The following is a 27,733-nucleotide window of genomic DNA, read 5'->3' on the forward strand; positions in this document are numbered from 1 at the left end:
GCTACTAATATTAGTTATAATAATAATAATATAGGCTATTAGTAATAACGATAGTGATAGTATTAAAGATAGTAGTAGATATTTAAAATAATCAGACTAGGCTACTTACAGGGCAAAGGGCGCGTTATCACTGCTCAGCTGTTCGTTTATTAAATAAACAATGCAGTCGCGCAGTAACCACGCGCCGCTTATCAGATACAATCACAGATTCTATGGATAGAATAACCCTTCAAAAAAGTGCGACTTATATATACGTCGCACCGGACTACGTTTTTTTCGTCTTCATAATGCATTTTTTGGCTGATGCGACTTAAACTCCGGAGCGACGTATAGTCCGGAAGATACGGTAATCAGAAATCCACTCTATACATTGCTAATGTGGTAAATGACTATTCTAGCTGCAAATGTCTGGTTTTTGGTGCAATATCTCCATAGGTGTATAGAGGCCCATTTCCAGCAACTATCACTCCAGTGTTCTAATGGTACAATGTGTTTGCTCATTGCCTCAGAAGGCTAATGGATGATTAGAAAACCCTTGTACAATCATGTTAGCACAGCTGAAAACAGTTGAGCTCTTTAGAGAAGCTATAAAACTGACCTTCCTTTGAGCAGATTGAGTTTCTGGAGCATCACATTTGTGGGGTCGATTAAATGCTCAAAATGGCCAGAAAAAAGTCTTGACTATATTTTCTATTCATTTTACAACTTATGGTGGGAAATAAAAGTGTGACTTTTCATGGAAAACACAAAATTGTCTGGGTGACCCCAAACTTTTGAACGGTAGTGTACAGTGGTGCTTGAAAGTTTGTGAACCCTTTAGAATTTTCTATATTTCTGCATAAATATGACCTAAAACATCATCAGATTTTCACACAAGTCCTAAAAGTAGATAAAGAGAACCCAGTTAAACAAATGAGACAAAAATATTATACTTGGTCATTTATTTATTGAGGAAAATCATCCAATATTACATATCTGTCAGTGGCAAAAGTATGTGAACCTCTAGGTTTAGCAGTTAATTTGAAGGTGAAATTAGAGTCAGGTGTTTTCAATCAATGGGATGACAATCAGGTGTGAGTGGGCACCCTGTTTTATTTAAAGAACAGGGCTCTATCAAAGCCTGATCTTCACAACACATATTTGTGGAAGTGTATCATGGCACGAACAAAGGAGATTTCTGAGGACCTCAGGAAAAGCATTGTTGATGCTCATCAGGCTGGAAAAGGTTACAAAACCATCTCGAAAGAGTTTGGACTCCACCAATCCACAGTCAGACAGATTGTGTACAAACGGAGGAAATTCAAGACCATTGTTACCCTCCGAGGAGTGGTCAACCAACAAAGATCACTCCAAGAGCAAGGCGTGTAATAGTCGGCGAGGTCACAAAGGACCCCAGGGTAACTTCGAAGCAACTGAAGGCCTCTCTCACATTGGCTAATGTTAATGTTCATGAGTCCACCATCAGGAAAACACTGAACAACAATGGTGTGCATGGCAGGGTTGCAAGGAGAAAGCCACTGCTCTCCAAAAAGAACATTACTGCTCGTCTGTAGTTTGCTAAAGATCATGTGGACAAGCCAGAAGGCTATTGGAAAAATGTTTTGTGGATGGATGAGACCAAAATAGAACTTTTTGGTTTAAATGAGAAGCGTTATGTTTGGAGAAAGGAAAACACTGCATTCCAGCATAACAACCTTATCCCATCTGTGAAACATGGTGGTGGTAATATCATGGTTTGGGCCTGTTTTGCTGCATCTGGGCCAGGACAGCTTGCCATCACTGATGGAACAGTGAATTCTGAATTATACCAGTGAATTCTAAAGGAAAATGTCAGGACATCTGTCCATGAACTGAATCTCAAGAGAAGGTGGGTCATGCAGCAAGACAACGACCCTAAGCACACAAGTTGTTCTACCAAAGAATGGTTAAAGAAGAATAAAGTGAATGTTTTGGAATGGCCAAGTCAAAGTCCTGACCTTAATCCAATGGAAATGTTGTGGAAGGACCTGAAGTGAGCAGTTCATGTGAGGAAACCCACCAACATCCCAGAGTTGAAGCTGTTCTGTACGGAGGAATGGGCTAAAATTCCTCCAAGCCGGTGTGCAGGACTGATCAACAGTTACCGCAAACGTTTAGTTGCAGTTATTGCTGCACAAGGGGGTCACACCAGATACTGAAAGCAAAGGTTCACATACTTTTGCCACTCACAGATATGTAACATTGGATCATTTTCCTCAATAAATAAATGACCAAGTATAATATTTTTGTCTCATTTGTTTAACTGGGTTCTCTTTATCTACTTTTAGGACTTGTGTGAAAATCTGATGATGTTTTAGGTCATATTTATGCAGAAATATAGAAAATTCTAAAGGGTTCACAAATTTTCAAGCACCACTGTACAAGTCCCTGTGCATGAGCTGTTACTATAGAAACGATAACGTTTTAGATCGCGTGCATTAATATAAGCTTGTGCCTTGAACTACACTCTCAACTCTCTGATGGTCACCCGAGTCAAATTCTTCCTCAATGAAACACCAAAATGAGTCCATCTTAAATCCCTGCACTGCTTCACACACGTTTAAACAAAACACTCAATCACGGTTACATCTGAACAGCCAAATCAACCCTCCTGCGTCCGTAACGCGAGCCAAAATCTCCATCGTCATATGACACCTGTGAGACAGGACGCCCAAGCATCTAAAGCGCCTCATCATCTTTCCTCGACATGATTCTATTCTACATTACTGTCGAGGGTCTGTTGCTCGAGCTAGCCGGGTCCATAATGAGGTACATTATTCAAAGTGACGGATGATTCATCCCTGCGAGACTTAACAAGGAATGAAAGGGAGCCATTAGTGGCCGCGCTGCTCACGACGGTGCCTCAGATTTAATGGATATCTGATAGAGTGGAGGTGCGGGTTTTAATACCGCAAACAACCTCGCACATACTGATACATATGTTTAATATCTCTACGGTTAATGACTTGACTCGCGGGTTTTGTAAAACCCTTGTAATGACACACAACGTGGAGGCGCTCTCGAGAAAGAAAAACAAACAGATGAAATAAAACGCTGACGTGGGGAAAAAGCTCGGCAATGGAGTATAATCTGATTTCCGATGGGCTTAAAATATCTTGGAGGGAAGTCACCTTTCAGGTGGCAGTCGTGATCGATAGTGTTTGGCGGATTTTAATGGATTCCTATTATGCTGCAGAGTGAAGGTGCATTCGATGCGCACTATCTGACCGTGATAGAGGAAAATTCAATTCTCCACCGCTCCCTCCTGGCCAGAGAAGGGTTTGAGTGACAGCTTCATGGATGATGGTTTCAGAGGAGAGGAACAAAAAAAAAGAGAGACCGAGACGCTCGCTTTCACAACAGGTGCGAACAGAATCCGTTTATAAGCACTAAAAGTGACGCATCAGGGATTGGAAATGACAGGGCAAATCCCAGTCCTCCAGTATCACGCTTATGGTACGCCCGCGTTCACTACTGAGCAGTTATTACTGCACCCGATTTGAAAAAAACCGTTATCAGGAAAAAAAAAACAAAAACAACGAGTCTGTGCTAATTTAATCAGAATCACTTGCGTTCATAATCGGTTTCAACCAGACGCCCTGTGGAACTTTCTGGAAATCTTTCAATCTAATGTGAGTAAATTAGAGAAACGGCAAGGTCTTTCCCAAATCAGAGAACTGTTGACAACAATAATCACCGAATCATAAGGGGTGTTCACACGGCAACTTTTACTCCGGTGTAGCACCGGGGCTGCCCCGGTAGAGCGTTCACACGGTACAAAGTTATACCGGTGTCGCCCCTGAAAGCTGCTTAAACCGGTGCAAATCTAACCCTGCTCGGGAGGCGGTTTAAGAAATGTACTCCGGAGTAAATGCTAGTTTGCGGGGCAGCACCGATATAAAATGGGACGTCTGAACGCTACAGGGGTAGACTCGCTACACGCAAGGAGAGTTGATTACATACGGGCATTGCGTAATTTGCATCCTGGTATTTTGCGCTTCCAAAATGGCGAATATCAACAACAACAGAACTGCGTGTCTTCCAGTGTTGCCAGATTGGGCGGTTTTAAGCGCATTTTGGCGGATTTGAACATATTTTGGGCTGGAAACCGTCAGCAGTATCTGGCAACACTGGTGTCTTCATCCACGTTGTTTTCCCGGCGCTTGGTGATGCCATGACAACCGGGAAAAGGAAGTACATTTTCACGCATGCGCATATTTCATTTCCGCATTATTACTATCGTATAGCACGGTCGCAAAAACTGCCGCAAGTGGGGCTGCACCGGTGCTAACACGCTTCTCTCTAGTGTGAACGCGCCACAAAATTTACACCGGTGTAAGATATATCGCAACAAAATACATCGGTGCAGCATCGATGCAAATATGTGCCGTGTGAACACCCCTACTGTATAATTAATATACAGTAAATTATTTCTATTCCTTTTGGCACCAAAACTGGACAGTTGAAGACAGAATTGAAAAACATCACTTAGTCTTTTTCCAGCTTATAACCGTCCAGCTTTGGTCCCACTGTAGCTTTAGATTCTGTTTTTGAAGCCCATCTGCTTCAAAGTTTGGACATATTGTGCATTCGGGAATGCTTTTCTGCTCACCGTGGTTGTAAAAAGTGGTTATTTGAATCACAGGAAATGCTATCGAGGGTAACCACACTTTTTAAAATGACAAAACACGCGATTGAGATGCATGCAAAAGTGAAAACACGCAGGGGTGGGTTTCCCAAAAGCATCGTAGCATACCGTAGAGATCATCGTTAAATGGTAAAGTGAGCATCACAATGAACACTCTCTCTCCGAGTTAAGATGCTCTTAGCGTTAAGAGGCTTTTGGGAAACCCACCCCAGATTAGCTCAGGAAAATCTGTAGTTTCTGTCGTAGGAAATGTAAAATTCTCAGCATGTGAAGTGTTTTCGGAGGATCCCACATAACTGATGTGCATAATTGATAGGCAATTATTTGTAATGTAATTAAAAAAAAAAACCCAAAGCAACGGTAGCATCAGTGGACAAAAGCTACACCTGCGATTTCCTGTCTCTTCATGCCAGGGCAGAGGTCGAAATGGCTTGTAAGGTCATACCTTCTCCATTCCCCACTTTTCTGCAATGCAACATCTCTCTCAGCTAATGGAAAGCTCGATCTACGTCCGTGTGCACAATGACTCGGAACACTCCCGTTTTGCATCCGCTCACCGTAATTGCTTCCCATCGGCCCCTCGTTCCCTTTTAAGGCTGCGTACGGAGTGAGCAATGACAGCCAGGCTGGTTCTCCTTCAGCGGAGATGAGACGAAGCCGTCACAGGGTCATTACCCTGCTTAATACCGGAATAAAAGAACTTCATGTACTGGGAATTGCGTTTTCCACGGCAGAAGCGAAGAAATGATTTGTAGCACAAATAGGATATAAAACTTTCTCCCATCATTAAACCTTATATGTTTGGATGAATTTTTCAAAGGAAAGAATCAGGGTTACGTTATGAGGACGTGAGCGACGCGATGAAGTCTTAACAATGACCCTATGGCGCGTGTTGACGTTGATCATCATTGACAGGAAGCTCGTCCGTACCAAGTTGACGATTTGATTAAGTTCCCAAGTTACGTCAATGTTTCGTCGATAAATTACGCCTACTGATTAGAACACAATCACAAAGTAGATTTGTTCATCGCCCGACTAACGCTACGTTCACACTGCAAGGCTTAATGCTCAATTCCGATTTTTATGTGAAATCCGATTTTTATGTGAAATCCGATTTTTTTGTGAAATCCAATTTTTTTTTGTGAGGTCGTTCACATTAACAAATATATGCGACTTGTATGTGATCCTCAGTATGAACGAAAAGCGACCTAAAAGTGTTCCGCATGCGCATTGCAGGATACGACGACGTCACACGCAGTGAGCATGGCCAGTGTTTACGGAAGTAAAACCGCCCGGTTGCGGTATGACCCATCCAATCTAGCTTGAATAGCTGCATCCCCCCAAATGGAAATCAGCTCCCTAACCTCTGCGTCCTTCCATTGAGAAGATTCAGAACCTTCACAGCCCGAAGCGTCCCTCACATTGATGTCATGCGCAGGGGCGCAGATACGTTTTTTGAACTGGGGGGGACAAAGCTGCCAGCAAACCAACCCCAACCCCGATATGCCTGTCAAGCTTGTTGTGGGTTACCATAGAAACCAAGCTCGAGCTCGCAACCTGTGCAGTCTGCGCAGCTCAACCAACCGAATATCAGTCTTTGTTTTGTTTTATGTGAGTTGTTGCAACTATGTATACACTGCCGTGCACCTCAATAAACCGAACGGTAATTAGTCTTTTGATTTTTCCATGAGGTTTGCCTTATGCAAGGAAAGACAGCATAGACGAACGAAGTGAATTTAAATCTGGGTGGGACGAATCCCACCCGTCCCACCCTCTATCTGCGCCCGTGATTATGCGCCATGTTGTTGTAACTTTGAGAGACCCGCCGCCTACTTCAGCGCAGAATAGTGACGTTTGTGGCTTGTTGATGACGTGTAAGTCGGATGAATGCGACCTGGCGGTTCAGACTGAAGTCGCATATGAAAAGATCGGATAGGAATCGGAATTAGGACCACATATCCAAACGGCCTGGGTCGGATTTGAAAAAAATCGGATCTGTGTCGTTCATATTGTCAATAAAAGATCGGATACAGGTCGCATATGGGCAAAAAAATCAGATTTGAGTCACTTCAGCCTGCAGTGTGAACGTAGCCTAATATACACTTGTTATTAAAGATGCTGTTTCATGTCCCGCTCCGTAATCCAACTCAACATTTCATCAAACTCTGTATATGGATTAAAGGAAATTCAAATTTAACTCAACTTAAACCCATGTGCTATTTAATTTCATCCGCTTTGACTTTAAAGCATTTCGGGAGGACAGACTTCTAATTTGAGACTCGTTTTAAATATGCTTTCCCATGTGACGAGCTTCAGTGGTGCAAGGCGGCTGCGCCGCGTTTTGATCCTTGCTCTAAAGTCATTTAAGCCAATTAAAGGAAGGAACGTGCAAAAACACACGCGCCTCCAGAAAGCACTTGTGACTTGACTCGCGAGGGCGAAGGGGGAAAACGATCTTCTCGCAGGGCTCCCGCCGAGAGGCTGCGATTTCGAGAGGAGCACTCGCACCATCTGCTGTGTGTTGGGGATGGCGAGAAGGAGGCGAGAGGAAGGAGAGACTGAAAACACAAGGTCAGAAGACAGGAGAGGAGATCGGACAAGATCTGGCAGAACCTGGAGATAGCCCTGAACTTGACTGATTCTGGTGTCCTTTTTGTCCTTGACATGACAACACTGTACTGTACGTTTTAATATTACTGCGGCAAAACAGAACATTTCTTTTCGGTGAAAAGGCAGTTTAATTCAACGGGCAAGGACACAAAGTGTAAAAAAAAAAAAAAGGAACTGAATTCAGGCAGCGGGGGATTTCACTGTGAACCTTGAAAGTGTGAATCTTACAACGGTGTCTGAATCGTGAGAAAAGTACTGCCAATACTTACAGTAATCCCAGTCTGAATTTATAAAGGGTTTGCGTTTTGAAATATAGCCGTATCTCGTTGGTTGCTTGAAGGAAAAAAAAAAAAAAAAGGCACGTTCATTCAATTGCCACACGTTTTCAGTAAAAGCTGGACATCTGTTCATCATATCTCAGACTGATGTATTGAAACAAATTTGAATTTGCTCGAAAATAAAAAATAAAATCACTCATGAAGGAGGGCAAATTTCATGACGGGTATTTTAATTCAATCGATCTTGTTCTGACCACTTTCGTGTTCCATAATCAGTGGATTGCGCACTTCTTTAATTCCTGCTTGCTGGTTTTCACTGGCTAGAAACAACTGGCTTATCCTTGACTTGCAAGCGACGTCGAAGCAAAATAGAAACCCGGATGTCGGCCATGTTGGTGGATATACAAATGCGGGGTCAAGCGACATTCCAAACGAAACGTAGTCAAGCGTGCGCAACCATGGATGCAAACGGCGCGCCTTTTGGCGGATGCCACCTTTATCACAGCTGTCTGGGGGACTTGTGTGAATCGTACAGATCCGATGAGGGTTTTTTTTTTTTGGGGGGGGGGGGGGGGGGGGTTGGAGTGTCTGATTATAATTTCATCAAAGTAAATTCTGTATTAAAATTACTAAATAAGCAAATGCCGTTACAGTCCATGAAACATAGTAAGTATAAGTATGAGAAGAAAACAGTAAATCAGAAAGCTGCGCACGTACGTAACTTACGTCGGACTGATGGAAATCCTTGCGCGTGCAGTGAAGTGCAGCCAGCAGCAGATAATGGCGCGCAGCCAATTGGCTTTACATGCGCAGCTTTCTGATTTACTGTTTTCTTCTCATACTTATACTTCCTGTTTCATGGACTGTAACGGCATTTGCTTATTTAGTAATTTTTATACAGAATTTACTTGATGAAATTACAATCAGACACTCCAACGCCCCCCCCCAAAAAAAAAAAAAAATCGGATCTGCACAATTCAGCCGTGAAAAAGGCGGCATCCGCCAAAAGGCGCGCCGTTTGCATCCATGGCAACTCTGTTTTTCCACTGCTTTAAGCATCCTTTTAGCTCTGCCATATCTTTGTGCTGTATGTGGTTGTGGTCACAACAGTACTCGTGACTTTTTTGGAATTCTGTCGGCGATTCGGAAAGAGGGCGAGGAAACTAAGGCTTAGTACGGAGAGGAGACGAGCACGGCTGAACAACATCGGCAGGGCTGATCTAACAGAGGCTCAAACCAAAACAGCTCGTGTTTGCAGTGATCATTTTATCTCCGGTGAGATTGAAAAGCTCTCTCGATAATATCGTGGAAGAATTTTGCTAGAATTGTACTATAAAATGAGCGCTCTCTTGTCGTTATCATTTTATAACTATAAAACTGCTATAGAGCGGTTGACCTGAAATAAATTGAAATGTGATTTGTGAGCCGTAAAGCTAGAGACTTGTCAAAATTTCACACTTCGCCTACAGAAGTAAACTAAATGCAAAAGAAACCCTAACTTGCCCATGCAAGTCCAACTGCTTTGTCATCGTTGACTGGTTTAATTAATAAGGTATTTATTTACCCATCCAGACACAAAGACGTTACAGACTTCCACGGACTTATAAGCCTTCGTTTGAGATTTGTCGACCCATGAAGTCTGCCAAACCAGACAGAACGCGATATCCGGGTGCTCGATGGTCGGAAGAAGCGTCTTATCTTCAGAAAAGTCTGACTTTTTAAAATAATCTTGGTCAAACCCACACATACTGCATCTATCTTCTCTTCGTATCGAATCTTCGCTCAACCGTTCAAATCGTGGGAAAATTCAGCACTCTTTAGAGACGCGCTTTCAGCGGCTGCCGTCCGAGTTGCGCTGTATATCCACCGTCATGGCGGACGCTCATGACGTAGCGCATTTTGATCACGTGGTTGCAAGTCATCTATTCTCCAACCTGCACGTATTAATCTTTGTACTTGGCATGTGATTTTCTGTTTTACTTTCGAATTTGACATCAAGTTCAGTTTTTTAGTTGAAACTACTTTAATTGACGTGCTGGCAGATTTCCACTTGTCTTCTACCTGCTGAAAGCGGTGCACTGGGAATTTACCCTCGCTTCATCACTACCGAAAGAGAACGATGCAGCGGCACTTTAGCCCTACACGGTCTGTCACATCGTTTGTATTTTTCCTTTAAAATAATTGGTCCTATCCCAGATCTTGCGATTGCTGAAAGGCAGCCATTTCCCAACCTCAAGCTAATTCGCCTCCATCATGACGTCTACCAACCAGGGAGGGCGACAACACGTATGGGTTTCCTTGGAGATACGGGAAGCCACATGAAGCCAAACTGCTGTTCCTACAAGAGCCAATTATGCTCTTGGACTCCTGGACACGGATGCCTCTGGCATCAGCGGGATTCTCTCTGTGGACTGATTAAGCTCTTTTTTTCCCCCCTCTTGTGTGTTTATGTTGCAATTCCAAGTCCGCCTCGTTTTTCTTCCTGCTTTCTAACAGAAACCTCGTAGGTTTCTAGCGTGTCGTTTGGTTGTCGTTAATGTGTGCCTGCTCTTTAACATATCCAGAAAAGTCCTGATTAAACATGTCAGGATGAACCCGAACAGAATATCACATGAAAAAACAGGAAGGTGTATTGATTTGCAGTTCAACAGGAAAAGGAAAGAGGGAGAAGTACAGAAAGATGGAGGGATATTGAGTTTCACCTGGATTCTCCTTGATCGATGAGCATGTACATTTCCCAGGACGTGTCCTCGGCGATCGCCCCATGGGACACCAGCAGACTGACACCTGCACAAACAGCACGCCAGACATCAGCCGTCAGCTCACACGTCAGAAACGCGCTCGCCTCTGAATCGAGCCGAAACCCTTCGGCGTGCTGATGAATACGTAATGAATCACACGGGAATGAAAACACATTTTGTTCTCTCTGACGTCCGGCTTGTGGTGATCACTCTGAATAAACGCACTGCAGTGGAATTGATTGACTGACTACGTTTTTGTCAGACCTTCTCGTATACGGCTCGGTCAGAAATGCAGCGTGCTCTTTTTTTGTCATCATTTGATGTGTACATGCTAAACAAATTATTCTTTTTTTGTTCAACACACTTGCTGTTTTATTCAGCTCGAGTAGAGAGCGTCTCAGGCGGGAATACGAGCTCTTTGGTGATTTCTTAGTTATGTGGAAGAATACATGATGAATGTAAGAGTTTTGTTTTATTGATCTCCTCTGCCCTTGGGTTCACACAGACTGCTCTGCCATCCAGCAGATCATTTGGTTATCCAGCATACACTTCACCGCTGACGGTTTTAAAAGAACATTCTGAAATCCAGAGGGCTCTAATACACCACGCAGGAGTGACGATTTGTGTAAGAGCGCTCAATGAACTATTGGATTTGTGTAAACCCCCCATGCTTTATGGTTGGACTGAGAAGTTTAAAAAAAAAAAAAAGAGCCATGTGTGTTTACGGCAACAAAACATGTTTTTTTTCCATAATTAATATCTCAGACTCAACAATTAATAAAAATGTGCATGACTGATTGTATAAAAGGTGAACGTTGGGGCTGGGGGCGGGGTTATTGTTCACCCTTTCTCTTATGACCTCAATGTTCAGTGCTTATGGTTATTATGGAAAGATGAGGTTTTCAGGTTTACCGCGGTATCGAAGGTCATTTCGTGAGAGAACCAGCGATGGGTAAAGTCTGAACGATAAATAATGCACAGGTCCTTTGAATGTTGTGGAACGTCCATGAAACAGGTCCGCTCCTGTAAATACGGTGCTGTGGGAGAAAATATAAATGAAAACAGCTGCAGCTCGACTGTGGATCAGAGGGCGAGTGATGTGGTCACGCTATAAAGTAAACAGTGAGGTCAGGGAGACACAGGAACATAAAAATGGAGGAAAGAGCTCGAGTGCTTTCAAGGTCATTTACCTGTGCTGATAGGGGCCTTGGATGGGGGGGGAGAAAAGAGAGGAGAGAAGGAGAGGGGGAGGTGAGAGAGAAAAGAGAGAGAGGAGAAGGGGAAAGAGAGAGACAGAGAGAGAGACCGAGGAGATGGGGGGAGAGAGACACAGAGAGAGGAGATGGGGGGAGAGGGAGAAGAGAGAGAGAGACAGACACAGAGAGACCGAGGAGATGGGGGGGAGAGAGAGAGAGAGAGAGAGAGAGAGAGAGAGAGAGAGAGGAGATGGGGAGAGAGAGAGAGAAGATGGGGAGAGGGAGAAAGACAGACAGAGGAGATGGGGGAGAGAGAGAAAAGGGAGACCAAGGAGATGGGGAGAAACAGACAGAGATGGGGAGAGAGACCGAGAGAGAGACAGAGAGAGAGAGAGGAGATGGGGAGAGAGGGAGAAGAGAGAGAGACAGACACAGAGAGACAGAGGAGATGGGGAGAGAAAGAGGAGATGGGGAGAGGGAGAGAGAGAGGAGATGGGAGAGAGAGAGAGAGAGAGAGAGAGAGAGAGAGAGAGAGAGAGAGAGAGAGGAGATGGGGAGAGGGAGAGACCGAGAGAGAGAGGAAAGACCGAGGAGATGGGGAGAGACAGACACAGAGAGAGAGAGAGAGAGAGAGAGAGAGAGACAGACACAGAGGAGATGGGGAGAGGGAGAGAGGAGATGGGGGAATGGGAGAGAGAGGAGATGGGGGAATGGGAGAGAGAGGAGATGGGGAGAGGGAGAGAGGAGATGGGGAGAGGGAGAGAGAGGAGATGGGGAGAGGGAGAGAGGAGATGGGGAGAGGGAGAGAGGAGATGGGGAGAGGGAGAGAGAGGAGATGGGGAGAGGGAGAGAGGAGATGGGGAGAGGGAGAGAGGAGATGGGGAGAGGGAGAGAGGAGATGGGGAGAGGGAGAGAGGAGATGGGGAGAGGGAGAGAGAGGAGATGGGGAGAGGGAGAGAGGAGATGGGGAGAGGGAGAGAGGAGATGGGGAGAGGGAGAGAGAGAGAGAGAGAGAGAGAGAGAGAGAGAGGAGATGGGGAGAGAGAGAGAGAGAGAGAGAGAGACAGACAGAGGAGATGGGGGGAGAGACAGACAGAGGAGATGGGGGGGAGAGAGAGAAAAGGGAGACCAAGGAGATGGGGGGGGAGAGAGAGAGGGAGACACAGAGGAGATGGGGGGAGAGAGAGAGAGAGAGAGAGAGAGAGAGAGGGAGACACAGAGGAGATGGGGAGAGAGGGAGAAAAGAGAGAGAAGGGGAGAGAGACAAGAGATGGGGAGAGAGAGAAGGAGAAAAGAGAGGAGATGGGGAGAGAGAGGGAGAGAGAGAGAGAGAGGAGAAGGGGAGAGAGAAAAGAGAGACAGAGGAGATGGGGAGAGAGGGAGATGGGGGAGAGGGAGGAGATGGGCAGAGAGAGGAGATGGGGAGAGAGAGAGGAGATGGGGAGAGATAGAGGAGATGGGGAGAGGGAGAGAGATGAGATGGGGAGAGACAGACAGAGGAGATGGGGGGAGAGAGAGAAAAGGGAGACCAAGGAGATGGGGAGAGACAGACAGAGGAGATGGGGGGGGAGAGAGAGGGAGACACAGAGGAGATGGGGAGAGAGGGAGAAAAGAGAGAGAAGGGGAGAGAGAGACAGAAGAGATGGGGAGAGAGAAGGAGAAAAGAGAGGAGATGGGGAGAGAGAGGAGAAGGGGAGAGAGAAAAGAGACAGAGGAGATGGGGAGAGAGGGAGAAAAGAGAGAGAGAGAGACACAGAGAGAGGAGAAGGGGAGAGAGAGATGCTCTAAAAGACCAGTGTAAGTGTTTGTTAATTTTCTCAGTTTTTAAAAATCTATTAACGCTGCATCGTTACAGCTGCTTTGTTGAACTTGAAGCTTATTACATTTTTTTGGGCCAATTTCTTTTTCATTATCCAGAAATCTGTATGTAGCTGTGCTTCTGTAAATATCCTTGGAGAGCAGAACAACTGGAGTGTTCTCAAACTGTTCATAACAGTCATTCACACACACACACACAGACAGACAGGAGCGTGCGCGCGGTGGTGATTTGACTGTGACTCTAAAGAGGACTGAAGAACCCTTCAGGAGAGAACGCTGGCCTGCTGGACTGTTGACCTTCTTCTCATTAGTCAGTGGGAACGGCGATCGTCTCACAGCACATCACGGCCAAATCAAACACGTCTCACGCTTTCTGCGGCGGCTCGGTGCTAACGATCCTGAGATTGGATCTTAATCATGACAAAAGGGTTAAGAGTACTGGGGAAAAAAATAACTCGCATCTCTGTGCAGCTAAAGGCATTAAAACAAACTAACGCAATTACATTCAGAGCTGTAATGAAGCTGTTGATCCTCAGACTCGCCGTTAAACACACAGCTAAAGGGAAGAAACGTTAATGCTGCAGTTTCATCGTTACTTCAGAGATGATGGAGATCTCACGGTACAGAGCCGCTCCAAATTAACATCCGCATCTCTGATTACAAGAGTGGACAGGCATGAAACAAACAAATAACCGAAAAATAAGCGCATCAATAAATGAGCAAATGATAAACAATTTATCAGCAAACCAATAAATATGCAACCAGCCAATAAATAAGCAAAGAAAAAGAAATAAGCAAAACAATAAATGCCAAAACAAGCATAAGTCACAAAAACAGGCAAATAAAAAAACAAAATTAGCAAATAAACTAAACTATTGAAATGTATAGGCAAGCACACACAAGCATACAAATAAATAAACAAGCCAGCGAATATGTAAATAGGAAAACCAAACAAACGAGCAAATAAATGCAAAAATTCAAATAAAGAAATAAGCAAACAAACATTAAGCAAACAAATATGCAAATGTATAAGTAAACACCTGAAGAAGCAAATAAAATAAGCAAACGAACAACTAAATAAGACAAACAAGCAAAATGAATAAACGAGCAAACTCTACGCAAACAAATACATAAATCTATAAGTAGATAAGCAAACAAATAAACTAATAAGCAACAAAGTAAATAAATAGCTAGATAGCTAAATAATTTCTCTGACCAAACTGGACCCTGCTCTGCCACTTGACGGCGTCCTCTTTGTAAATGCAGAAACTGGGATTAAAGCCGAGACGCGAGATCGGATTTGAGATCCTGCAGGTTTCCCGGTACCTCGAGGAACCTGGACTTACTACAGAACCAATTTTGAGGAGAAGTGAAGAAAGCTCTTCTGACTGCCCTTGTGGTTATCGTTAGAGTGGTGCATCTCCACTGCCCTACCTGCGTTGGGCATGACGAGTCGTCCTCCCTGGTGCCCGAACACGCCGCTGCTCCTCAGGTGAGTCCTGTAGGAGTTGTAGGGCCCGTTGTTGGTGGGCAGCGGTGATGTCAGGTCCTGAGGGTAAGTCTTGGCGTGGTACTCGGCCGTGAAGGTGCTCTGGACTTTCGCTGTGGCGTCAGGCAGAGGGTCGAACAGCTCTTTCCCCACGGAGTCGCGGAAGCTGTAGGTCTGCTCAGGCCGGGCCGACGAATTCAAAAGCAGAGCGTTGCCTGAGAGGAGGAGGACAGGGTGATTCTCTCTTCTACAACAATCGGTACAATCAATATCAATGGAAAGAAAAGCACAAAAGCAGGCTCAGGTTGCTGGATTAGTGTGTGTGTGAGAGAGAGAGAGAGAGAGAGAGAGAGAGAGAGAGAGAGAGAGAATAAAGCTAAGGTTCAGGCGATCAGATCTACATGACTCATCCAAACAAGCTCCAGTCAGACTTTTTTTTTTTAATGAGAATCAGTGTTCTCGCTACACTACACATTGTTGACTTGTAAATATGTTAAACATGTTGATTAGTTATGATCCGAAATCAGAGTTGTCACAACTGGACTGATAATAATTTAGAGGGAGCAAAACTGGAGATTTTTACTCATTAAAAATCAGCCTGAGGTTATGATCACTGGAACGGATGCATCAGTCTGGCAATCGCTCCTGATTATTCTGAGTTTATGCCAGGAAAGGAAAAAAAAAAAAACGTACAGAATTAAAGGCCAAAAACAAATGGATTTCATTTGAAACTGCATCAAATGGAAAAAAAAAAAAAAAGTATGACTCTAGTTAAGGGCGGCACGGTGGTGTAGTGGTTAGCGCTGTCGCCTCACAGCAAGAAGGTCCGGGTTCAAGCCCCGTGGCCGGCGAGGGCCTTTCTGTGAGGAGTTTGCATGTTCTCCCCGTGTCCGCGTGGGTTTCCTCCGGGTGCTCCGGTTTCCCCCACAGTCCAAAGACATGCAGGTTAGGTTAACTGGTGACTCTAAATTGACCGTAGGTGTGAATGTGAGTGTGAATGGTTGTCTGTGTCTATGTGTCAGCCCTGTGATGACCTGGCAACTTGTCCAGGGTGTACCCCGCCTTTCGCCCGTAGTCAGCTGGGATAGGCTCCAGCTTGCCTGCGACCCTGTAGAACAGGATAAAGCGGCTACAGATAATGAGATGAGATGAGACCCTAGTTAACAAAAAACATCCACAGCCGTTATTGCAGTCATTTTGTTTTTAATAAATGTTTTTTGGTCTCGACAGAAAGGAGGTTGAGTTGGGTTTGGAGAGATGGAGGTATGCATTGGAACGAAGAGGAATGAAGGTGAGCAGTAGCAAAACAGAATACATGTGCATCAATGAGAATGGGGATGAGAGTGTAGTGAAGATGCAAGGAGTCGACGTAAAGAAAGTTGGTGAATTCAAGTACCTGGGGTCAACTGTGCAGGAAAATGTGGGCTGCGATAGTGAGGTGAGAAAGAGAGAGCAGGCAAGGTGGAGCAGTTGGAGAAGGATTTCGGGAGTCATTCGTGATAGGAAAGTCCCAGCAAAAGTGAAAGGTAAGATGTATAAGACAGTAGTGAGACCAGCTGTGATGTACGGATTGGAGACCGTACCCTTAACGAAGAGACAGGAGTTGCCAGGCAAAGTTGGAGGTGGCGGAGTTGAGGATGTTAAGGTTTGCGATGGGAGGTTGGACAGGATAAGGAACGAGTACATCAGAGGGACAGCACATGTGGAGAGCTTGGGAATTAAGTTAAGAGAGACGAGACTGAGATGGTATGGGCACATCCTGAGAAGAGATGCAGAGCATGTTGGAAGGAGAATGTTGAGGATGGAGCTGCCAGGCACACGAAAACGAGGAAGGCTAAAGAGGAGATACTGTACATGGATGTGGTGAGAGGACATGAAAGTGGCAGGTGTGGTAGAGAAGGATGCAACAGAGACGAAAGATCCGCTGTGGCGACCCCTAATCGGGAGCAGCCAAAAGAAGAAGAAGGTCTAGAAAGCACTGTCAGGGTGAGTGTTCTACCAAAAATATCATCATGATATGTAAATACAACCCCGATTCCAAAAAAGTTGGGACAAAGTACAAATTGTAAATAAAAATGGAATGCAATAATTTACAAATCTCAAAAACTGATATTGTATTCACAATAGAACATAGACAACGTATCAAATGTTGAAAGTGAGATATTTTGAAATTTCATGCCAAATATTGGCTCATTTGAAATTTCATGACAGCAACACATCTCAAAAAAGTTGGGACAGGGGCAATAAGAGGCTGGAAAAGTTAAAGGTACAAAAAAGGAACAGCTGGAGGACCAAATTGCAACTCATTTGGTCAATTGGCAATAGGTCATTAACATGACTGGGTATAAAAAGAGCATCTTGGAGTGGCAGGCTCATTTAAAATGGACTGTGGCAAAGTGGAAAACTGTTCTGTGGTCAGACGAATCAAAATGTGAAGTTCTTTATGGAAATCAGGGACGCCGTGTCATTCGGACTGAAGAGGAGAAGGACGACCCAAGTCGTTATCAGCGCTCAGTTCAGAAGCCTGCATCTCTGATGGTATGGGGTTGCATTAGTGCGTGTGGCATGGGCAGCTTACACATCTGGAAAGACACCATCAATGCTGAAAGGTATATCCAGGTTCTAGAGCAACATATGCTCCCATCCAGATGACGTCTCTTTCAGGGAAGACCTTGCATTTTCCAACATGACAATGCCAAACCACATACTGCATCAATTACAGCATCATGGCTGCGTAGAAGAAGGGTCCGGGTACTGAACTGGCCAGCCTGCAGTCCAGAAAACATTTGGTGCATCATAAAACGGAAGATACGACAAAAAAGACCCAAGACAGTTGAGCAACTAGAATCCTACATTAGACAAGAATGGGTTAACATTCCTATCCCTAAACTTGAGCAACTTGTCTCCTCAGTCCCCAGACGTTTACAGACTGTTGTAAAGAGAAAAGGGGATGTCTCACAGTGGTAAACATGGCCTTGTCCCAACTTTTTTGAGATGTGTTGTAGTCATGAAATTTAAAAATCACCTAATTTCTCTCTTTAAATGATACATTTTCTCAGTTTAAACATTTGATATGTCATCCATGTTCTATTCTGAATAAAATACGGAATTTTGAAACTTCCACATCATTGCATTCCGTTTTTATTTACAATTTGTACTTTGTCCCAACTTTTTTTGGAAACGGGGTTGTACATTTCTATGATGCAGGACACGTATGATATTTAGGTTTGCTAACAAACTGGCCACCAAAGAAACTAAAACTTGTTTGTAACTTGCCACATCAACCTACAAAATCTCAGAAAAAAAGGTATTATAACATCACCGATCATGATATCGTCATTATATCGTCATGGTGTCATGCTACAGCACCAAGCGAGCCAAAAGGGAAACTAACATGGCGATATGAGTGAAGTCAGAATACTGTATAACTGTAGCATCAGAGAGCAGTGAATACAGGGGGTTTGTTTTTTCTTCACATTTTTTAAACTGTTATAAACGCCTTGGTTTCACACTTGCTGTTGATGAAGTGAAAAGGTGAAAGTGAAATTTTAATACATTTCATTTTCTATACATAAAGGAGTTAAAGCTTCGGAACCTACAATTCACAGTCAATAAGAACCTTCAGGCATAAAAAAAAAAAAAAAGCCCTCAAACCGCTGTGATCCATTAGCATGCTGTACACGTCACTGCGGCTCACAAGCTGTTTTTAATTGCTTGATTTTACTTTCTCAGAAATGTTTTTCTCCTCGCCGTTAACGATGACTCAAATCTCCCGTGGTGTGATATCTTTATCAGCTTCCCTTGCCCTCGCGTTCCCTCCTTCCCCAGCTCTCTTTTTCTTCCTCTTCCTAGGGAGCATCCATTTGAGCTCTCTTTGGGTGACCTTCTCGTTTTGAAAAGAGTGACTAAATCGGGATGATCCCAGCGTGAGCTCCGGCAGGCGGTGGTCATACTTCACCGTTCCTCCTCCACCTCTGCCAGCTTGCCCCTGTGCCTGGATAGCCCAGTGCCACGTGCCGCACAGACTGTCACCCTCGGCCCAGCTGCCGCGCAGCAAGAGGCATGAAGCTAATGGTCCTTTATTTTTAGGAAAACCATAAATTAGCCCAGGCGAACTGATCACGGTCACTGACATTTCAGTTGCCGAATGCTTTGTGTAACTTGCGCTATTACACACAAGCCAACACTGATTCAGTCTTTGGTGCATGTGCTAATGGTAGAGCATTATGATAATGGGTCAAATGAATCATGGATCGATCGTTCAAATGAATCATGAAATTCTACTCGGGGGAAATAAAGGTGCCTTGACTGGCACGTGTCGACACGCTACAGTAAGCAAATTAATTTCTGAACCCGGAGTATTAAAACAAATCTCATTCATTTCTTCTATTAAGACTCCCAAACATGCCGTTTTAACCACTTAGTTCTACCGCATACCATTTTGAGATCATTTGTATTTGAGGTCATTTCTAACAAGAGTGCGCTCGGAGCACAATATCCCCCGCTGGTAACTCGGCCATAACTCTGGTAAAATATGACCCAACTGAACGAAATTGCAATATGCGTATTACTGACATATAGCAAAGAATTTTGTCAAGTTTCGTGAAATTCCTCCACAAACTGTGAGAGGAGTTGATTTCAGAAGGTGAGCACCCTTCCTGAGACGGACGGACGGACATCGCCACGACATAATCCCCCTTCGGGCCTTTCGGCCAGCGGGGGATAAAAATTGTGAGGGAAGTTGATTTCAGAAAGCAAGCACACCTTGATGAAATTGCCAAAGTACAAGTTTGTTAATAATCAAGGGCATAACTCTGGCAAAAATTTGCCCAAATTAAACGAAATTTCAATATGCGTATAACCGTCATATAACAAAGCCTTTTGCCAAGCTTCGAGAAATTCGTCCAAAAATTGAGAGAGGAGTTGATGTCAGAAGGCAAGCGCACCTTCATGAAATTGTGAAAGTACAAGGTTGTTAATCAAGGACCACAACTCTGGTAAAATGCAACCGAATTGAACGAAATAACAATATGCGTCCTACCGACATATAACAAGGCCTTTTGCCAAGTTTCGTGAAATTCCTCCAACAATTGTGAGAGGAATTGATTTCAGAAGGTGAGCACCCTTCCTGGGACGGACATCGCCACGACATAATCCCCCCTCGGGCCTTTCGGCCAGCGGAGGATAAAAACCTTCAACTGGTTCTCCAAAATTCACAGACATATATAAGTCATGGTTCTGAGATAACGAACCAAATACTGATGGACTTCGTTTCATTGGAGAATAGAAATTATTGTATAAAACATTAAACTGCATATCACGGGTAAATTCAGGAGCAAGATCAATGTAATTCCCCTATTTTATATTAAACTTTGGTCAAATATCTGTAACATTCTGCATTCTCTGCAGTTTTTTTCCCTTGCGCAATACCAGAAAAATTCAGTTGAAATCAAGCCATTTGAGGCGAATTGGTCCGCCTCTGAAAAACTTGGTGTTTGGATTTCCCAGCAAACATTGATTTTCGTGACGTCGTGTGCGGGACGCCTCCCTCTGAATCCTACATCAGCGCTGGTTTGTTTATGAGAAAACGACCTGGTAGTTTTCTGCAAATTTCTTCAATGTTATCACGTAATTATTAAAATGGTTAACAGATGTATTGTAGGAGGGTGTAGCAACACCAATCATGATGGGATTAGTACTCATCGTTTCCCAAAAGACCGGACAACGAGAGAGAAATGGGAGCGCTTGGTCTACACAGGCTGTGCACTGAAACCGTGCAAAGCTCGTGCAGCCTGCTGGCGCTTCCGCAGGTGACGTCACGAATCTGGCTCCAGACTCCCTTGGGATTTTTCCAGACGCGTTTTGTTTTTTTGTTGTTGCTGTAGACAGATGGCCTTGTGCAACATTACCCTTCTGGATGTGTGTGTAAAGGGACATACTTTCATATTAAAAAACAAAACATGAAATTGGTCCACAATATGCCCTTTAAGCACAAAACACAGCTTGGTCGATGCTCTTCAAGTTGACAGATCGTTCCATGAGAAATCAAAGGTGGTGTGATTGGCCTTTAACCTCATCCCAAACATTGTTCATGCGACTTGTAAATCTTCAAGCATGAGCTATAAGACGGAAATGATTTTTTTAAAACAGCACAATGAACACCCAGGCAGATCTTCAGCAAACTTCAGAATCCAGTCAGTAATTTGTTCCAGAACACATCACTAATCTGATTAGTCAAAAGGTGATGATTAGGTTTCTATCACAGCAGCTCTAATAGAATTCAAACCACAGATTTATATTAATCCCATGATTTATTGGGAATACGGTTCTGATACTGGGTAGGATCCCCTTTGTGCTTGGAACAGCCTTAATTCTTCATGGCATGGAGTCCACAAGGTGTTGGACACATTCCTTTGAGATTCTAGTTCATGTTGTGATGATTGCATCACACAGTTGCTGCGGATTTGTTCAACCACATCCCAAAGGATTCAGATCTGGCGACTGGGGAGGCCACTGAAGGACCCTGAACTCACAGTCATGTTCATGGAACCAGTTTGAGATGAATTGTGCTTTGTGACATGGTGCATTATAACCAGAAGATGGGTAAATTGATGGCCATGAACGAATGCATGTACTGTAGTCAGTAAGAATACTCAAATAGGGTGTGGCATTCAAACAAGGACTGATTTATATTAAGGGACCCAATGTGTACCAAGAAGGCATTTCTCCGTGCTCTCACGGAAGGTGGTCGCATCTCTCTGCCTCTCCTTCCCTTATCTTCCCTGCTTTGTGCCTCTTGTCTCGTCTGTCTACACTTTTGAGAGACTCTCTCCGCACTGCTCTCCAAACTAAAAATCATGGAATTGATAAACTGGTCTCTTAACGCAATTTTCGCGACGAGAAGCCTGGGCTCGGGGGAACCGGTCTGTCCTGTCGGAACGTTCGCAGCTGGCTACACGATGGACGCGTGGGAGAAGTGGTGGGTCGTGTGCCTGGCGGTTCTTTCTGTGGAGGACATTGAAGACATCCACCTATTCGGAACCATGATTACAGGTCTTTTGCTGATTGGATTAGGCATTGCCCTGGTTTATCGAGGAAATCAGAAAACGGTGACAGCTGTCCAAAGCCCCATAAAGCTGCCCGACATGATTGAAGCGGTGGGCAGAGCTGTCGGCACTCAGACTGTGGCTATTCAGAACTTGAACTGCAACATGGATAACATCATGGAGAAGCTTTTGGCTTTGCAAAGGAAATGGATTGATTCGGACACCAGAATGGACAGAGTAGTCGTGTAAAAGAATGCGTCTACTCGCCCCAAGACCAAACAATCCCAATCTTATCTGCTTTCGGCTCCCTCAGACAGCACTGGCCTCGGCCAAGGCCGTTGCTGGAACAACTCCTCCCCCTGAAGATCACTGCAGTGAGACGCTCTTGCATTCCTTCCCCCACTTCCCACGGTCGCCGCTTTTACCCCCAGTGTAACAAGCAGGTGCGCGACCAGCGCCGTCATGGCTGCAGGAACAGACGGCTGCTTGCTTGCGCTGGGTTATCTCTACCTCCCCCCCTTACCCCCCTCCCCTGATCGTCCCCCCACCCCCCCCAAGTCCCGAGTTTTCATGTTGTAAAGTGTACTTGTGTTATTTTGTGCTTATGTGCTGAGGTGTTTTTTTAATGTTCCCACACTGTACTCCCCACAGAAGCATAGTGTGGGGATTGCTTTTTTCTCCTACCCTCTCCTCATGTTACTATGTATTTTTTTTTCATCCCTGTCTTCCTGTCCTGTCTACTCCCCCTCTGTCAACTGTATGTATGCATGTATGTATGCATGCATGCATGTATGTGTATATGTAAGGATGGGTTGATGGTTAATTTCGCTGGCACTGACTAGTGACAAAGGGTTCATTCATTCATAGGACCACCACCAGCAGCAGCTTCAGCCAGTGCTGCTAATGCTAAATTCTGACCCTGCCATCTGCATCAGTATTTGAGATTCACCTGTCCAGTTTGGTGCCCAGTCTCACCTCAGATTCTTGTTCTTCCACCTTAAGGTCCAACATGTTGTGCATTCTGGACAAGTTGGATTATAAATAGAACGGTGGCTACAATTATCGACAGTCTATAATTATCGACACCTTTTCAGATTTACCAATAAAAAACAATTTTAAAAAGATGAGTTTCAGTTCCAACAGTCATTATTGGTTAATTAATCAACTGGAAGACCCCCCCCGCCCTTTGATCTTGAGCTCGTTACCTGAGACGGAAATTTTTTTTTTAGCACAATCAGCAATTTAAAGAAAACCCAGACGTTATCATCACAGATAAGCATGGTGGAAAGATCATGGACATGTTTTTACTGGTCAAATTCACCAATACATCTTTCATGATCTCCTCGTTGAAACCGACTTTCTTTCTTACTCTTTCATTTGACAGTCGCCATTTTGTATCTAAACGCGTGTTTGAGAAGTCACGTGTGTGAGGTGTCGATAATAGTGATCACTTGCACCGGTGTCCACCATTATCGACACCCTGTGGAATTAAATGACATTTACAACCGTTCTGGATTGATCTTTGTGTAACATTGTTGAAGTCGATGAAGTACTTGAAAAAAATAAAAGTGCTGTGATTTTAGTTTTTTTTTTCTGATTCATAACAGAATGGAATGTTTATAGATTATTTGGAATCCTAGTGCAATAAATAGAATTAGACCAGAATTAAATTCCTAGCATATGAAATAAATTATATGCTTGAAATATTCAGATTTTTCTATTCCATTCGGAATTTTTTTTTTTGCAGTTAGTTGTCAATATCTACCGCATATTACAATATCAGGAGACATTTTATATTTTGGTTTGAGGAATGACATGCGACCTGGATTTTCATGTGGTTACAATGTCAATTGCCTGTTGATATTTATTGGTAAACTACAAAACTAGAAATTAATACAAACAACAAATGATTACCAAAACGTGATCTACGAAAATAATTAGAAAGCGGGTAGAAAGTGGAACCAAAAGATTTTCTGACAAGTTCAGCATTATCAGTTCATTTGTTTACAAACATCAGAATTACTTCATTTACGTAAACACCGACATCCATATATTTATATAAAAGATAGTTTGGACTAAATATAAGTCTATGTAAAACAAATTTTAAATAAAAACCGTTTTGTTAACTTAATACCACATACCAATTATTTTTTTATAATATGGATGTCGATAACTGTGGACAAAAGGTGTCGATAACTGTGGACAAAAGGTGTCGATAATTGTGGACAAAAGGTGTCGATAATTGTGGAACGGTATCGATAACTGTGGACAAAACATGTAGATAATTGTGGAACGGTGTCGATAACTGTGGACAAAGGTGTCGATAATTGTGGAACAGTGTCGATAACTGGACAAAGGTGTCGATAATTGTGGAACATGTTGGTAACTGTGGACAAAGGTGTCGATAATTGTGGAACGGTGTCGATAACTGGACAAAGGTGTCGATAATTGTGGAACGGTGTCGATAACTGTGGAACATGTCGATAACTGTGGACAAAGGTGTCTAATTGTGGAACGGTGTCGATAACTGTGGACAAAGGTGTCTAATTGTGGAACGGTGTCGATAACTGGACAAAGGTGTCGATAACTGGAATGTGTCGATAACTGTGGACAAAGGTGTCGATAACTGTGGACAAAGGTGTCGATAACTGTGGACAAAGGTGTCGATAACTGTGGACAAAGGTGTCGATAATTGTGGAACGGTGTCGATAACTGTGGACAAAAGGTGTCGATAATTGTGGAACGGTGTCGATAACTGTGGACAAAGGTGTCGATAATTGTGGAACGGTGTCGATAACTGTGGACAAAGGTGTCGATAATTGTGGAACGGTGTCGATAACTGTGGACAAAGGTGTTGATAATTGTGGAACATGTCGATAACTGTGGACAAAGGTGTCGATAACTGTGGACAAAGGTGTCGATAATTGTGGAACGGTGTCGATAACTGTGGACAAAAGGTGTCGAGAATTGTGGAACGGTGTCGATAACTGGACAAAAGGTGTCGATAATTGTGGAACGGTGTCAATAACTGGACAAAAGGTGTCGATAATTGTGGAACGGTGTTGATAACTGGACAAAAGGTGTCGATAATTGTGGAACGTGTCGATAACTGTGGACAAAGGTGTCGATAATTGTGGAACGTGTCGATAATTGTGGAACGGTGTCGATAACTGTGGAACATGTCGATAACTGTGGACAAAGGTGTCGATAACTGTGGACAAAGGTGTCGATAACTGTGGACAAAGGTGTCGATAACTGTGGACAAAGGTGTCGATAACTGTGGACAAAGGTGTCGATAACTGTGGACAAAGGTGTCGATAACTGTGGACAAAGGTGTCGATAACTGTGGACAAAGGTGTCGATAATTGTGGAACGGTGTCGATAACTGGACAAAAGGTGTCGAGAATTGTGGAACGGTGTCGATAACTGGACAAAAGGTGTCGATAATTGTGGAACGTGTCGATAACTGGACAAAAGGTGTCGATAATTGTGGAACGTGTCGGTAACTGTGGACAAAGGTGTCGATAATTGTGGAACGGTGTCGATAACTGTGGACAAAGGTGTCGATAACTGTGGACAAAGGTGTCGATAACTGTGGACAAAGGTGTCGATAACTGTGGACAAAGGTGTCGATAATTGTGGAACGGTGTCGATAACTGTGGACAAAAGGTGTCGATAATTGTGGAACGGTGTCGATAACTGTGGACAAAGGTGTCGATAATTGTGGAACGGTGTCGATAACTGTGGACAAAGGTGTCGATAATTGTGGAACGGTGTCGATAACTGTGGACAAAGGTGTTGATAATTGTGGAACATGTCGATAACTGTGGACAAAGGTGTCGATAACTGTGGACAAAGGTGTCGATAATTGTGGAACGGTGTCGATAACTGTGGACAAAAGGTGTCGAGAATTGTGGAACGGTGTCGATAACTGGACAAAAGGTGTCGATAATTGTGGAACGGTGTCAATAACTGGACAAAAGGTGTCGATAATTGTGGAACGGTGTTGATAACTGGACAAAAGGTGTCGATAATTGTGGAACGTGTCGATAACTGTGGACAAAGGTGTCGATAATTGTGGAACGTGTCGATAATTGTGGAACGGTGTCGATAACTGTGGAACATGTCGATAACTGTGGACAAAGGTGTCGATAACTGTGGACAAAGGTGTCGATAACTGTGGACAAAGGTGTCGATAACTGTGGACAAAGGTGTCGATAACTGTGGACAAAGGTGTCGATAACTGTGGACAAAGGTGTCGATAACTGTGGACAAAGGTGTCGATAATTGTGGAACGGTGTCGATAACTGGACAAAAGGTGTCGAGAATTGTGGAACGGTGTCGATAACTGGACAAAAGGTGTCGATAATTGTGGAACGTGTCGATAACTGGACAAAAGGTGTCGATAATTGTGGAACGTGTCGGTAACTGTGGACAAAGGTGTCGATAATTGTGGAACGGTGTCGATAACTGTGGACAAAGGTGTTGATAATTTTGGAACGGTGTCGATAACTGGACAAAAGGTGTCGATAATTGTGGAACGTGTCGATAACTGGACAAAAGGTGTCGATAATTGTGGAACGTGACGATAACTGGACAAAGGTGTCGATAATTGTGGAACGTGTCGATAACTGGACAAAAGGTGTCGATAACTGTGGACAAAAGGTGTCGATAACTGTGGACAAAAGGTGTCGATAATTGTGGAACGGTATCGATAACTGTGGACAAAACATGTAGATAATTGTGGAACGGTGTCGATAACTGTGGACAAAGGTGTCGATAATTGTGCAACGTGTCAGTAACTGTGGACAAAGGTGTCGATAACTGTGGACAAAGGTGTCGATAATTGTGGAACGGTGTCGATAACTGGACAAAGGTGTCGATAATTGTGGAACGGTGTCGATAACTGTGGACAAAGGTGTCTAATTGTGGAACGGTGTCGATAACTGGACAAAGGTGTCGATAACTGTGGACAAAGGTGTCGATAACTGTGGACAAAGGTGTCGATAACTGTGGACAAAGGTGTCGATAACTGTGGACAAAGGTGTCGATAACTGGACAAAAGGTGTCGATAATTGTGGAACGGTGTCGATAACTGGACAAAAGGTGTCGAGAATTGTGGAACGGTGTCGATAACTGTGGACAAAAGGTGTCGATAATTGTGGAACGTGTCGGTAACTGTGGACAAAGGTGTCGATAATTGTGGAACGGTGTCGATAACTGTGGACAAAGGTGTTGATAATTTTGGAACGGTGTCGATAACTGGACAAAGGTGTCGATAATTGTGGAACGCGTCGATAACTGTGGACAAAGGTGTCGATAACTGTGGACAAAAGGTGTTGATAACTGTGGAACGGTGTCGATAACTGGACAAAAGGTGTCGAGAATTGTGGAACGGTGTCGATAACTGTGGACAAAAGGTGTCGATAATTGTGGAACGTGTCAGTAACTGGACAAAGGTGTTGATAATTTTGGAACGGTGTCGATAACTGGACAAAGGTGTCGATAATTGTGGACAAAGGTGTCGATAACTGTGGAACGGTGTCGATAACTGTGGACAAAGGTGTCGATAATTGTGGAACGGTGTTGATAACTGGACAAAGGTGTTGATAACTGGACAAAGGTGTCGATAAGTGTGGACAAAGGTGTCGATAAGTGTGGAACGGTGTCACCTGATCTGATGTGCTAAGAAATCAGGAATCAACTCTTTTTTCCCAGTGGAAGTTTGAGTAATTATTCATGCACAATTTACATATTGAAAGTCGTTCCTACTTTTGCAACAGCCAAGAGATTGTTCAGGTGTCGATAATTGTAGCCGCTGCTCTAGTAGTAATTGACTTGTATGCAAAGCTACCATTAATTTAGATACCATTTTCCTTTAGACTAAAA

At 43.8% G+C, this 27,733-nt stretch overlaps 1 protein-coding gene across 4 annotated transcripts in view; it reads right to left on the reverse strand.

Annotated features, from left to right (window-relative positions):
- unc5db (unc-5 netrin receptor Db) overlaps positions 1 to 27,733 on the reverse strand; it is a 484,543-nt gene that overhangs the window by 62,550 nt on the left and 394,260 nt on the right. For all 4 annotated transcript variants that reach the window (XM_060906684.1, XM_060906685.1, XM_060906683.1 and 1 more), the window contains 2 exons: positions 14,744 to 15,013; positions 10,257 to 10,341 (listed from right to left, as the gene is read on the reverse strand). In XM_060906684.1, the coding sequence (XP_060762667.1) occupies positions 10,257 to 10,341; positions 14,744 to 15,013 (355 nt within the window). The remainder of the gene's footprint in view (positions 1 to 10,256; positions 10,342 to 14,743; positions 15,014 to 27,733) is intronic.

Source organism: Neoarius graeffei, chromosome 24, assembly GCF_027579695.1.
Source record: "Neoarius graeffei isolate fNeoGra1 chromosome 24, fNeoGra1.pri, whole genome shotgun sequence".
NCBI lineage: Eukaryota > Metazoa > Chordata > Actinopteri > Siluriformes > Ariidae > Neoarius > Neoarius graeffei.